We start from the raw sequence: 14,549 nt of genomic DNA on the forward strand, positions 1-14,549 counted from the left end.
TTTAAAATAATAAAATAAGGTGACGACAGTGGACATACAGAGAAATCGTACATTGCTTAGCGCACTCGGTGTTATTCCGTTGAACCTGTATTTCACAACACAACTGCATCTGTTCCACCAATGACTCTAAGCAGAATAACACTATAGGCTCTATTTAATATACAAAGAAAGCATATGACCACCAAAAACTTAAAGTCTCTAATTGAAAGGTATTTTGACTTCGACTAAAGAAAACATAGAGAGACCATCAATAACTTAGAAACTCCGAAGGACACACACGCTGTAAAGCCCCTAATGGACTCATCTGGATTAGACACAGTGAAAGAATGTATTGTGATGACTGAGCTGCCCTCCTTTGGCTGGAGCGAGATAAGAGCTAAACGGGGCAGGGTGATGCGGGCTCACAAACCGTCACACACGCACACACACACACACACACACACCGGCCCGCCGACCCACAGCCTCCTTCCCCGGCGCACATCGCACCTCGAGATCGTTTCCCCGCTAAGCGCACTGCGCTCCACCTCGGGATGAGGGCGGCGTTACGCCCCCTAAGGATCCAGGCTGGCACGATGGCTCCGGGCTATTTCTTTCTGATCTGTCCCATTTTTATGGTAAGTACTTTGCGCAACTTTTCAATATTATCCTAAACATTCTGACACATCTGTGCATCAGCCGTGTTAGGGTTGGGTGTAAAACTAAGCGGAGCTTATTCTTAACAAGTATGCTTATTAATCAATAATGGAGAAACGATAGGCCTGTATGTGTCGCGCTTTGTAACGTTGCGCGAATATACTGCCCAGCATTAGATGGAAATAACGGAGAGCAGAGTTTCGAAAGTTACAATACTACGCAAAATAACGGCATGATGAGAAAAGACTACGGAAAAGTAACACTGTCGTGGCACATAGCGAAAAGCCTGCATCACGGTCACTCCTATGTACGTGTCGGTAATTAACTGGTACTGCGTGTATGGCCGCGCAAATGCTCAGCACATTTCTGACATATTAAACTCATGATTAAAACGGAGTTATACGATCAACATTTACATATACCTCAGTAAAATGTCATGAATATGAAAAATTCATATGAAAAATATTTTTGTTATTCATTCTTAACAGTTGTTTAGTACTTAAATGCTGGTTATAAATATTTTTTTCAATGTTGTTTTGATTGTTCAGGATAAAAATGACTATATTTATTCTTCAGTTTGTAAATGTTGTACAAAAAAAAAAAAAAGTATGAAGACAAGAAATTAAAGAATTAACACGAACTTTTCCCTCATATTTTAAGGTGCTCCTCCGGTCAGCGGCGCCCTGCGTGCCGCATTTCATACAGGCCACAGCACCCCAGAAAATAATGGCCGGTTACGTCATTTCCAAAGGTAATACTGCATAACCAGTAATCAGAGCCGTGTTTACATATCATTAATACCTATAGTCCAGACATGAGTATTTAACTGAAATGAAAAAGAAAATATGGTGTAAGCACTTTCCGTCACAGTTCTTGTAGAATCAGGCAGGTTGTCCCCACTTCCCAACCCCTGGTCAGGGCAACAGACTGGTGCAACAAAGACAGTTTATGAAATTTGAATTGACAAGAGAAGCAGAACTGTTTCACGGCATGTTTGAAGTTCCAGAGATGTCTTATGTAAATGAGAATCTTGCCAGTTGAAAAACAATTAGTTAAGCATAAGGCACAGGTAAGAGTGTAACGTGTTCTGCTGGGTGACGGCCAGGGTGAACTTGTGCACCTTTTATGCAAAACATTTTTGCATTTTGAAAACGCATTGTGCAAGAGGCGGGCGGACTGCAGCGGCGCAGCTGAAGATAGACAAACCGTGTGCAGAAGAATGACTCATCCTGCACGGACGAGAAGAGACAGATGGGATCTTCACGGGGATGGACGTCACTGTTCAGCGAAAGCTGAATTACTGTTCACGAGACCCGGAACCTGCTCGTTTGTGGATCCGGTGGTGCTGTGGGTTTGGGTGGCTTGCTGGTTCTTCACTGCATCCATCCATCTTCCGCCTGCGTGTCCGGTAGAGAAGGCTCTGGTGCTGATTGCGGGCAGCACAGGTGGAATGCAAAGACATGCAGATGGGCAAACTGGAGTCTCTACATTAACCTGAAGTGTGTGATTGAGTGCGTGACCTGAATGCGATGGACTGGCATCCCGTCCTGCGAGTCTCCCTGCCTTCATGCAGGCTGACCAACAAGAGGAAGGTGACATTGTCCTTCTTTGTCTCCTTGATAAATGGGATACCAAGCAGAATGTAGCCTCAGTAAATGGTCGTCTGGGACAATGTGCAGGCAAGGGGACGGTTGAGATCTCCACCCATTTAGGGGGGAGACATGATTATTGGGGAGGGGGGGTTTACAACTCCCCCATCCCCCACCGCTATTGCATGCAGGGTAGGGTGGCTCCTCTCTGTTTTCACGGTGAAAGTAATCCGAACTGAACGGGAAAGTGACACCGCGCCACTTGTGAGCGGTCAGTGAATACGCCCGGGGTCCCGAGGGAGGGGACACCGGCCTCCTGAGTGTTCCTGACTCCTGAGGCGTGGAGGCTGGCGGCTTTGTGGCTTTGTGACGCCTTTAATGAGAGGACACGAGCATGAGTGCGGGGGGGGGGGGGGTGACAGCGGCAGCACCGGACAGCCCAGTACGTCCAATCGGCACCTGCACGCCGCCCACCTAAAGAAGTTCATTATCGATTCCATTTCCTGCTTTTGACTTCTTTTATTCATTCTACTGCAATTATCGATTCCCCCCCCCCCCCCCCCCAGTTGATTTAGCACGATGTGGCTCCAAGGTTCTGCAGCTGAAAACAAGCGACCCAGACTTTGTGGTGCTGACAGACGGCACCGTCTACGCCATCCATGTCACCACCATTCCGCTGGGGGGCAGGACCTTTGCCATATGGGCTGACGATCCGGTCGGCCAAAGGACAAAAATCGATGTCAGCCTCTCTCAGGCGGCTTCTCAAGTAGGAACGGCCCTTACTTACGGGGTAAGAACCTGAAATTGTGGGCTTAAGCTTGTTGTCGCACACTTCTGCAGTTAGCACTTGACTTGAAATTTTCCAGCCAGTATCTAGTTCTGTGATAAAATAAAGCCCTTTAAGTTTATCCAGCTCATAACAGGTTTTTGTTCCTGTGAGTTTATATTGCATGGTTTTATCAAAACTGGACACAGTTAACTCTGATATCAGATAATATTCTATTTAAAATACGATAACCATTATTGTGCTATAACTGGATTGTACACATTTTTTTGTGTGAGTATAGCATCAGCCTGCAGTGTCAAGCATCCCAGCTAGAAGGCGCTCTAAAAGGAGGTGGAGCCCTTTACCCTTCCACATACAGGAAAACGGCACCCCTCCCTTCCCAAAGGACATCGATCAGGTATCGGCTTAAAGGCTGGCATCGTCCCAGCATCTTACAACTCGCGTTTCAAAACTACTCCATGTGTCTGACCAACAGGCACATTTTAGCTTCACCGCAAACGTACAAAAGACGTTTGGAAAGATTCTCAGGACAGGCGAAACTGCAGACGAGCAGCTGATGTCGGGGTCACATTTGCCCACGTATTCTTATTAAATGTGAAGCAAAAAGTACGAAAATATGAGAAGGTTCTTGTCTAAAATATATATGTGGTTTTAATTATAAATGTGTTTTTTTCCACCCTTTTATCAAGATCATATCAGATTCCTCTGTGAACCACTCAGTATACTACACCATTAGCGGTCCAGGAATTACCCAGCATCCTTTGGGTCTGTTCTCTTTGGATCCAAGTACATCCATGTTGAAGGTTCACAAACCCATCGACAGAGAGGAATACCCACAATTCAAAGTAAGATATGTAAATGTATATTTTCTATTTAATCTCTCCCTTGCTATGATGGGATTTGAAGGTCTCTAAGGAGGATTGTCATGTTTCTTGGATCTGAAGCTTCTGACGTGGTCTTTGAATGAAGCCTAACTGGGGATGAAATCCCACGTCAGAGCAGAATATTTCTTACTCATCTTAAATAATGAAAGATGCGGCATTTCTTAAGCAGTTTAAATTCCCAGTCCTGTTCATTTTGAGTTGTCTTCATCCACTTTAAGGAGCCGCAACTGACTGACAAAAGGCAGAACTATTAAGCCGAGAGTGATGCAGAACGATCTAGAACGATCCAGAACAGATCCCCACCTGCTCACCTCTCTCTCTCACACACCCCCCCCCCCCCCCCCCATGTCATATGCCTCCAGTTCCTCGTCAGGGTGTTCGAGGAATTCACCCACAGGGAGACGGACCGTCCCCTGACAGTCACGGTGAACGTGGACGACGTGAATGACAACAGGCCGATGTTTGTGGGACCCCTCCTGTTTGCCATGCAGGAACAAAGCAGCGCAGGTCCGAACCGGGTTCGACATCTCCAGGCAGCAGAGGGCACTTATTGCTTGGGAGTGTCATAAAAGACATGGCTGCTCCTAATAGTGCTTTTCCACTGGCATACAGGAACCGAGCCATAACTGAGTCGTACTGGTACCGTGTAATATGAGCGGAATTAGCATTATCTCGTGTAAATTTGCAAATCGAATCCATTCTATTCAGCTGGCCTGTTGTACTTTTTTAGGTAGGTGGTTGGAAAGTTCCAAGTTATTAGGATTTCATGAGTACATTGTGATGCACGATATTACTAATAATGAATAATATATAGAATATCCCTTTTTTCCTTCAGATAATTCATGCATATTGACGCAGATCACGGGTATCTCAATGCATTTCGACCAGCCTGGTTTGGTCACACTTTTGGCCCAGCTAGTAAGTAGAGTCACGTCAGTGCGAGTTCGGCTCAGATACTGTAGTTCACAATGGAAAACCGGTTTGAGTGCGGCCCGGTGCTTGGTGGCAGTGGAAAAGCACCGTAAGTGACACTTGTGGTGGGGCACCATTGTGCACTGGTTAACACAGTTTGCCTCACCTCACACCGGTGTTCGTTCCTCCCTTCTGACTCCCCATGTGTGTGGACTTTGCATGTTCCCCCCCTGCCGTCATCATGAGTTTTCCTCCCCCCAAGTCCAAAAACATGCTGAAGTGAATCAGAGTTACCAAATTGGTGTGAATGGTGTCTTATAACCTGCCTTGCACCCAGAGGCACAACACTGCAACACTGCATAGGACAAGTGGGTATGGGTGTCCCATTTCAGTAAACAGTACAAGGAACATTCAACCCAAACATTCAGCCGAAACAATGTAAGGGGCATTTAATTTGATGGAGATGTTGCCTGTGTAAAATGATTTCGTGTAACTTTGTGTGATTTTGTATGATTTCATTTTTGATTGCAGGAACTGTAATCGGTAAGATCAGTGCGACTGACATGGATGACCCGCAGACGATTCACGCCAAGATCAAGTTCTCACTCTTGTCTGGCACCGAGATGTTCCACATCGGGCCCGAAACAGGCGTGCTCATCACCAGAACCGCCCACCTTGATAGGGAGGTCAGTTTGGTGTCTGTGATCCATATGCATACCTTGCCGCCTGTTTCTGCCTTGACCGGCTCTGACCCGGAAGGCATCTGGTCTTTTGCTAGATACTGAAAGATTAATTCAATTGCTTAACGCAAAACTATTAAAGTGTACATTTATGAATGGAGCAGGAAATTGTCCCGAGAATTTGCCAGGAGCGAGTGGGCATGTTGATGATGACTCTTTCATGTGATTCTTGCGAAATGTAAGAATACGAACATCAGGCTGCAGATTTCGTGCCGTAAACAAAACGCCGCAATCTCTGCAGCGTACTTTTCGCATCATTTCCCACCTCCTGTAGGCTCTACCTAAGCACCACACCTCATCTAAACCAACCGCAGTATTTCTAGCGGGTGTGGACACGTCTGAGACGGACAATCTCCGGCTGCATGCCACATTTGCAAAAGGGCAACTCCGGAAGATGCCCTGACCTGATTCTCTGGACCAACTCAAATGAATTTATTTTTATATAACGATTTTCACAACAGAGTCGCCCCAAGGCCGCGTCCGGAATTCATGTGTGAAAACGGCTTTATTTAATAATCAATAATTGTTTACCCATTCTGTTAATGTTCTTGTTTTATGTCAATATAAACTATTCCATTGTTAAATTTGCAATATATTGCATATATATAATAGTTATATAATAATATATTGCAACAAAAATAACTGAATTGAAACTGACATGTGTTTTTATTGCAGGTGAAAGACACACATTTTGTAGTTGTGCAGATCAAAGACATGAATGGCGCGTATAATGGCCTGCAAAGTACAGCCACAGCTACGATTGTGCTAAAAGACATCAACGACAACCCCCCCACCTTTATAAAATCATCTGTAAGTTCCTGAATACGGCCCGGCCCGGCCCGGCCCGTGGCCGTCGCCACCAAAGGCGGGGCTCGGTGTCATGCTGTCACGCCCTGCACGTCCGATCCTCCTGTGTGCCACGCCCCCTCGTTAAACCTCGTGTGCAATCCCTACGTTTACCAGCTGTTCTAAGTTTCCTGTCATTAGTCCTGTGTATTTCAGTCGGCGTTCGATTATGTTTCCCCAGTCCAGTCATTGACGTTACGTGTTTCCAATGCCCTTGGAAGGATTCCTAATAAACCCCGTATTCCCTGATTCTCCGTCTCCCCACTCCTGCTTCCCCGGTCCGCGTTGTGACACATGCTGATTTACAGTCACACGAAAATCCTACTGAAGGTATATTTATACAGATATAAACTGTTACAGACAATGAATGCGGCTTTATTTTTTTTCAGTTTAGTGTGACAGTGGAAGAAAACAAAATGGATGCCCTGATTCTCCGCATCCCAGTGGAAGACAAAGATTTAGCCAGAACTGCCAACTGGAATGCTATATTTGCCATCACGAAGGGAAACGAAAACGGGAATTTCAGGATTGAAACTGACGCTGAAACTAACAATGGCCTCCTGTACATTTCCAAGGTGAGATAGTATCAAACATCCAATGCACGACTTTTACATTAATGAGGGTCCATCAGGAACAGACCTTTTTATATACACACTTCAGGTATCATCATTAGAACTGTGTTCATTTACTTTGGTGGGGGGGGGGGGTTACTTAATAACGGTGGATTCTGCAGTTCACAGCCTAACCAGGTTAATGGCTTTAACCAGGTATATTAATTTACACATTATATCGTTGCAGGGAATTGCATGCTGTTCCCTAATTTTAAAGCATAGGGTTTTTACATAGTACACCTAAGTAGGCCATTACCAGGATTGTAATTAGGCCCATTATACAGTGCCTGGCTATTAACAGCCTAATCTGTGCAATTTTTAAGTGTTCTCTCCTCTGCTGAAGGACGTACAGCCCATCCACACATTTTTCTACCAGACAGTTCTTAGCAAACAACCAAGGCGAACAGGCACCATTTATTAAATATGGAATGTGTTTTAAAAACAGGTTATCGCAAAGCCCTTCACTGTGTATTTTCAAGGGGGGAACAAAACAACATAAAAAAACTATTTTGCCGACATGATGAAAACTGATTTTTTTCCCTGACCCCTTTCAGCAACAGTCGCTGAGTAATACTCCTGGAAAATAACATCTCTAGCTGTGTCTATCTCTGGGAGAATCCTGAAAGGCCGATGTGTCTACTGGTTGTGGCCAAAAGCAGCTGGGAGTTAGCATTAGCGACGCTGGGATTATGTCGTCCAGTAGCTGGAATTAGGTGAATGTGGATTTGCCTCTTTAAACATTCCTCTCCCTTAGCCTTTAGACTATGAGAGAACCAAACAGCAGCGTCTGGAGGTGCTGGCCAAGAATGAGGCGGAGCTTGTGGGACGCCCCACCCCCTGGGCCTCGGTCCTGGTAGATGTCACCGTAGTGGACGTCGACGAGGGCCCGGAGTTTTCCGTGCAGAATCTTCTACTGAGAGTCAAGGAGAACGTGCCGATCGGAACCCTCATTGGCACGTACCAGGCCACGGACCCAGAAAGCAGGAGTAGGAAAGGCATAAAGTGAGATTTCATAGGGAAACGTAACTGCAGTGTTGGGGAAGTTCCTTACAAATGTAATCCATTACAGACAGTGGTGGAAAGTTCAGGTCCAGAAAGTACAAATCCTGACCAGGGTTTTGTTTCAAACAGCCAGTTGAGTACTTTGTGACCGTGACTTACAGTATTATACTCAACGGGTATACCTCTGTCTGTAATGGATTACATTTGTAAGGAACTTCCCCAACAGTGTTTAACTGGCGATATGCAGCTTTAACTAGCGACATTGTAATGGGATGAGTTCACCCCTATCAAACCGAACAGAACGTTAATAATACACATTTACGATATTTACACAAGATGGCTGCCACTTGTGTGTGTTTACGTCACCAGTAATAGTCGGTTTCTTTATAGTTGCACAACTAAGTACAGGTGCATCCGTTGGGTTTTCGTCTGCAATACCAGAGGTTCCCAACCCCCGCGGCGATCTGCAGCCAGTAATTCACAGGGCCATGGAACAGCGGGGGTTTGCGGGAGGGTTTGCCCTGGGTGCCAGCGTTATCAACCAAAAGTCCATAAAACAGTAGCACAAACAAGCTTCCACACGGACAATATTTTCCTGTCGATCATGTATAATCCTCCCTTCTGGGAAATTTCTGTACGATGGTTAAAAAAAAAAGATGAGAATCCCTGTGTTATACCTGAAGTGGAAACGTTAACTTAGTATTTGAATGTTTTGAATCCGTATATTACAATCTCTGTACTTAGTTACTACAAGCTGACAGACCCCGCCTTCTGGATAGACCTTTCCGCGACTTCCGGAGACCTCAGGATCAGCGGCACAGTGGACAGGGAGTCATCATTCGTGAAGGACGATGTGTACAACATCACCGTGAAGGCTGTCGATGCAAGTGAGCAGCGGGGGGGGGGGGGGGGGGCTTTGTTTCTTAGATTACCATGGCGACAAAAACAACAGTTAGCCGAGTCGACTGCAGAGGTTTAAAGAAACCAGAAAAACTTGGGCAAGCGCTTTCGCCGCGGCCGTGTATTTATGCCACGTTTGATTCTGATTGGCTGGAAATGCACATGGTCGCACTTGATGTCTGTGCCAGTTTGTGGTTATTTCTAGAGCTGCTAAGGAGCAGAATACTTCGTTCCAGCGGGAGTGAAGGTGCGTCACACCCTGCCTCACCCTTTTCTCATCTGATAAGGCAGTGATTGCCATCAGAAAAGAAGAAAGACTGGTATTATGCTTAGGTGGAGGGGAATGGGTGGCGCCTTGACCTGCTGAACCTCTGCCCATCCTTTGGCTTTCCGCCATCTTGCAGGGGGGATTACTGCCGATGCTTCCTCTGATTTTTGCAGATAATACTCTAGTTCAATGTTCCTCAACCTGGTCCTCAGCAACCTGGACCATGTGCGGGTCGCCAAGGACCGGGAGAAGAAACACTGCTCTAGTTGGTCTTGATCATTTCGTGTACTAATATTAAAGTGTGTGTGTGTGTGTGGGGGGAGGAGGGTTGGCTTGGTGCAGCTCTTGGTGCTCTGCTGGTGGCTTGGGGTCTGTTGGAGGGTCTGGCCTTTCGCGAAGAGCCCCTCCCACACATGTAATTAAAGGCTGGTGCCATAAATGCTGATACGGGACCAAAAATAGCTGGGAGGGTGATGATTTCCAGATGGAACCGGACAGGTGGGATGTTTCATAAAAAAAAAAAACTTTCCACAACTATTTTGCCCATTTTAGGTTCAAAATCAGCCACTGGAACAGTCGTGATTCATATTGAGGACGTCAACGATAACGCTCCGGAGATCCAGCCCAAAGATCTGACTCTCTGTCAGACCGATGGAATGCAGACATTTGTTCGAGTGGAGGCAGAAGATAAGGACCTCTCCCCTTTTTCTGGACCCTTCACCTTTGAACTAGCAGATGGGCATGATGGGAGATGGACCATAACAGGCTTCAATGGTAAAACCTAACCCTAACCCTAACCCTAACCCTTGAACTGTAGAAATAACCTGGGAGGAGGTCTGCAATCAAATATAATGAAATATATAAAGTAAGATAACGTTAATACTATAATGTAATGAGTACTGTAATGTCTGCTTAAGGAGTCAGAAATACCTCACAGTTTCTGTGAGGAGTCAGTGCTGTGGGGTTTAGTTTAGCACCTTAGTTTGTTCTGCAATTCCTTGAATGCCAATCGTAGCAGCACGTACTTACCACCCCTCGCCACGCTGAGTGGCACGGCATATACAGAATTCATACCTGCATGCTAAAAGCCAGTTCCCGTCAACTCCACACGCGAACCACACGGATTTGTGCCGCAGGAACCTCGGCCGTGTTACAGCCAGTGGCGGAACTGCCCGCCGGCATCTATGACATTCCCCTCACGGTCAGAGACCAGCAAGGCTTGGGCGAGGAGCAGACAGTGACCGTCAGGATCTGCCGCTGCGCCTACGGAGAGTGCCTTCCCCCCCGGAGATGGGCCTCTCTGGACTGGTGGGCCATCCTGGCCATGCTGTTGGCCTTGGTCTTGTTGCTGCTGCTGTGTAAGTTCGGCCTTCTTCTCCGAGGGATACATTGGAAAAATGAGATCAAGAGAGGGACCCCCTGGGGTTGATACTGAGAAACCCCGCTGGCAAAGGCGTTCTTGTGGCACTAAGGCCCAATCCATTCAGGTGTGGGCAATAGGCACCTGCTGATCTATGATCAGGAGTTCCGCAGACGTCTTGCGGGCTGAATAGGCCAGTGTATCTCGACTGACTGTCGCAAGAACCCCCCCCAACCAATGAATGTGCGGGGCATTACAAGCTGTCAGTCTCCTGAGTGGAGAGACGTGCTTCACTTCACCGTTCACCTCCTCATGTGGCACGTCATAGCAGTGGGCCTTCGGAGTAGAGCGGTCCGTGACCTTTATGCATCCTTTGTTCACGAGCAGAATAATGAAAGTCAAATTTCAGTATCAACTGCAGCAACGTCTCTGTTTACCTGGTAGGATTAGAATTGATCTTGTGTTTTCACGGTGTTACCAAGTTCACTGGGATTTAGATGGTTTTATGATAAGTAGGCAGGGATTGAAGCTGCAGTGCATTTCATTTTCCATCCACTTTCCATACTACTTATCCGGTACAGTTGTCGAGAGTCTGCAGCCTTTCCCAGGAGACACAGGGCTGGGGACACTGGACGGGATGCCAAACCAGCAGGGGGCGCACGTTAATGAAAACACCAAATCACCTAAAGCACATGCCTTTGGAGGAAACCTGCAAAAACGCAGAGAACTTCTTTATGTAGTATTATTCAAATGGATTGTATACCGACTAACTCGCATCTTTTTTCAGGTATTTTCCTTGCTCTTACCTGCACTACAAAAACAAAGGATGTTTTCATTGATGGCAGCCTTGACAGTGGCGGTGTTTTATTGAAGTCAAATACCGAGGGACCAGGCGAAGAAGTGGTAAAGGCCCTAGCTCCTCCAAGCCCACAGCCAAACACCTCAGTATATATACACATGCTAACAGAGTGCCTTCACAATAGGGTTATCTATCCATCCCTCAAATTTCTATGCCTTGTTGTAGAAAATTGGGTTTCAGAAAGTGCAGAGCCTATTCCAATCACAGAGCGCACACACACACACACACACACTCTCATTGAGAGCAATTTAGAGACACAAATCAAGGTAGACAGTGTGTTTTTTCTGACTATGGGGACAAAAAAGAGGAGAACTGACACAGATACAGACCCAGGACCAAAATCAACCCCCGATCGCTTGTTAGCATGTCGATCTCTCATTGGCTTCAGAGCTCCATTGCACTGAGGGCCCCCATCAGCGAGGGTGAAGGGCGGGGAGTCGTCAAGGCGACGGCCGCCGGGGGCACCGAGAGTCTGCAGCAGCGTGAGGAGATGATGCTCATGGACTCGGCCGGCAGGCGCGTCTCGGGGGCGGACGCTTGGGCTGCGTACAGCGGGCGCGTGAAGCACGCTGACATGTCCGCTTATGCCATCTGGGAAACGAATGGCTTGTATCTGACGAAGGTAAAACATTCCGGAGGCCCGTTACATGTGGACGGATCTGCGCTGGCTTTTTGTCTATTTACTGACTGGCCAAAGTGGATATTATTTCAGTTAATATCCAGAACAAAGCAATAATAGAGCAACACATCTATGTATTTTCTTTTAATTAGACAGCTTGGGATCTATTTATTTAGTTTTTTTTTTCCCTCTGTGAGGAATTGCTGTTTACTGCATACAAAGTCAAAGATAGGCCTAAACCAATTAAAGATTTGCTTGCTACGCATTAAACTATTATCATTAATGAGCTAAACCAGCCCCCTCACATTTTCACAATGCTAAAATGGGGTGGGCCTTCAGACATGAACACAGTGTTATTCACATCTCAGGGTTACCTGGATAAAGAAAACAGAAACTCTGTCTCATCCATCACCAGATGTTACAGTTAATCTTTCTGATCCGAATTCCTCAAGCACACGTATATTTCAGACGGCTTTCATGTGCACTTTCCATTTCCTATCACGCCTCCCACACCGTGCAGAAGCTGGAGGATTTTGCAGAGAAGGGCGAGGACCGCTACGCGGACGACGTCCTCCACGTGTACGGGTTCGAGGGCCGGGGCTCGCCCCCGGGCTCCGTGGGCTGCTGCAGCGACTTTGGGGACGATGGGGGGCTTCAATTCCTGGATACACTGGGGCCCAAGTTCAGAGCCCTGGCTGAGGCTTGTGCCACAAAGTAATTATTTCTCTACATGTTCAAGCAGTGACCAAAAGGTGGCGTAATGGTTAAAGGCTGTCGATTTGATACGAGCATACTCAGACATTTGGTTATTAGACCAGGATACAATTCTCCAGACTTGGAAGGTGTCTAACAAATTAAAACTAGCCAAAAACATTAAAATTAAACTGGAAAGGTAATGGCATTTTCTAAATATGAAATACCTAAGTGTCGCCTTAATTTTTTATGCAGCATTTGAAGTATATTTGCACATAACAAATGCATAATGGTATACACTGGACAAGATGCGCATTACCAAAACAGAGAAAGAGCTTTGATATGCAATGGAAATATTTTGCTGACATGTTTGTTTTTATATATCTTTGAACGCCGACAGGAATGCGAACCAGTGTGAGTTTGCTTATATATTGTTTTAGGGGCCTTTAATTCAGCCCTGAAGCCTGTCTACTGAAGTAACACGCTAGTCTGTATGCATTTCCACAAAGGCGTCAAAGAGGCATTAACTCGCATTCGCTTTAAGGCTGTTTTACATACATTTGTCTCTCGGCTGCACGTCAGTGGATTGCAAAGCATCAAAGGGACGTTCAGCCTCTCAAAAAATCCTTCGAAAACCAGTTCTGTTACGTATCGTGTGAAATCCCTTAACGAGCAAATTTGACATTTATTGGAGGAGGTAAAATCCGCAGTGTTCCCGTCGTCCATCAAGCCAGATCGTTCTAAACGGCTTTTAGGAGATCAAAATATAGACGTGATATCTAAGTGATTGCTAACAGTATTACTGATATGTCTGGTGCCTTCCCGTGTCTGTTGTATTTAAATGTTGTAATGATGTCTTAAGCTGTTATCTGGTGTGTCTGGGGGACCCTTCCATGGTGCTACTGGGCAGGAAAGCTTTTACAACATTGTCTTTTTTTCTACATCAGAAATGCTTATATTTTGTACCCATTTTACTGACTTTTGCCTGAAACTAATTTTAAAAGACGGAGAGTGAAAAATGCTTTAAAAAAACGGAAACGGAAGACACCAGGTGTCTTTATGCAATTTGTGTGCGTGAACGAGAGGACACTGTTCAGCACAGTGTGCAGACTGTTGCACAACACGTGTGGGTTTCATAACAGCGTATGTGTTCCTTGGACGAGCGCTACTATTCAGGACTCTAGGTGGCGCCAGAGATCTGTTTTACCGGTAATCTGGGCACGGTGCTCTTCGTGTGTTTAAAACTCACGTCCGTCTGTGTGCAGTTCTAACATTTACCTGTTCCATGTGTGCTTTTGGATTCACCTGCTCTCTTCGGCTTTTTGTTCAAAGGATTATGGGATATCACACTAATAAACAGGTTTTGAACTCCCGCGATTTGCTCCTCTGTTTTATGACATCTCCCACACAGCTCTCCACTTAATCTCCATAGTGATAGTCATATCCAGTTATTTATTTTTTACACTTCGTCTTACGGTGTCCTACAGTAATGATAGTAGCACTCACCTAGATCTCAACATATGCAGAAGATTAACAGAATATTATACGGAAAACAGATTCACAAGTATTGTGACATTTTAAAAACAACTTAATTACATATAATACACAAAACTTAATTACACATTAGATATAATACAGATAACCTAAATTAGTTTTTATGTTCTACAACGAGGGGGAAAAAACAACAGCAAACCAGTTTCCGCGTATGAATGTACTGCAATTACCATTCCACATAGAAACACAACATCTGTCTCTAATTTTTTCCATTCAAACGCTGTTCTCAACAGCATTAGTCAAACAATTTGGTTGGTAAATATCCAATTAACCCACTTAGGTAGACAACACT

General features: G+C 45.7%; 1 protein-coding gene across 1 annotated transcript; it reads left to right on the forward strand.

Moving 5' to 3' along the window:
- Window positions 1–403: 403 nt before the first annotated feature.
- On the forward strand, window positions 404–12,854 carry LOC111845965 (desmocollin 2-like protein). The gene is made up of 16 exons (XM_023815741.2): window positions 404–614; window positions 1,294–1,384; window positions 2,789–3,012; window positions 3,290–3,406; window positions 3,699–3,854; window positions 4,256–4,400; window positions 5,337–5,491; window positions 6,221–6,355; window positions 6,781–6,966; window positions 7,757–8,004; window positions 8,749–8,891; window positions 9,725–9,946; window positions 10,309–10,530; window positions 11,320–11,435; window positions 11,780–12,013; window positions 12,531–12,854. Exons 1-16 carry the CDS (start codon window positions 531–533, stop codon window positions 12,726–12,728), a joined length of 2,676 nt encoding a protein of 891 aa, XP_023671509.2. The 5' UTR covers window positions 404–530; the 3' UTR covers window positions 12,729–12,854.
- The last annotated feature ends 1,695 nt before the right edge of the window (window positions 12,855–14,549 follow it).

Source organism: Paramormyrops kingsleyae, chromosome 4, assembly GCF_048594095.1.
Source record: "Paramormyrops kingsleyae isolate MSU_618 chromosome 4, PKINGS_0.4, whole genome shotgun sequence".
Taxonomy (NCBI): domain Eukaryota; kingdom Metazoa; phylum Chordata; class Actinopteri; order Osteoglossiformes; family Mormyridae; genus Paramormyrops; species Paramormyrops kingsleyae.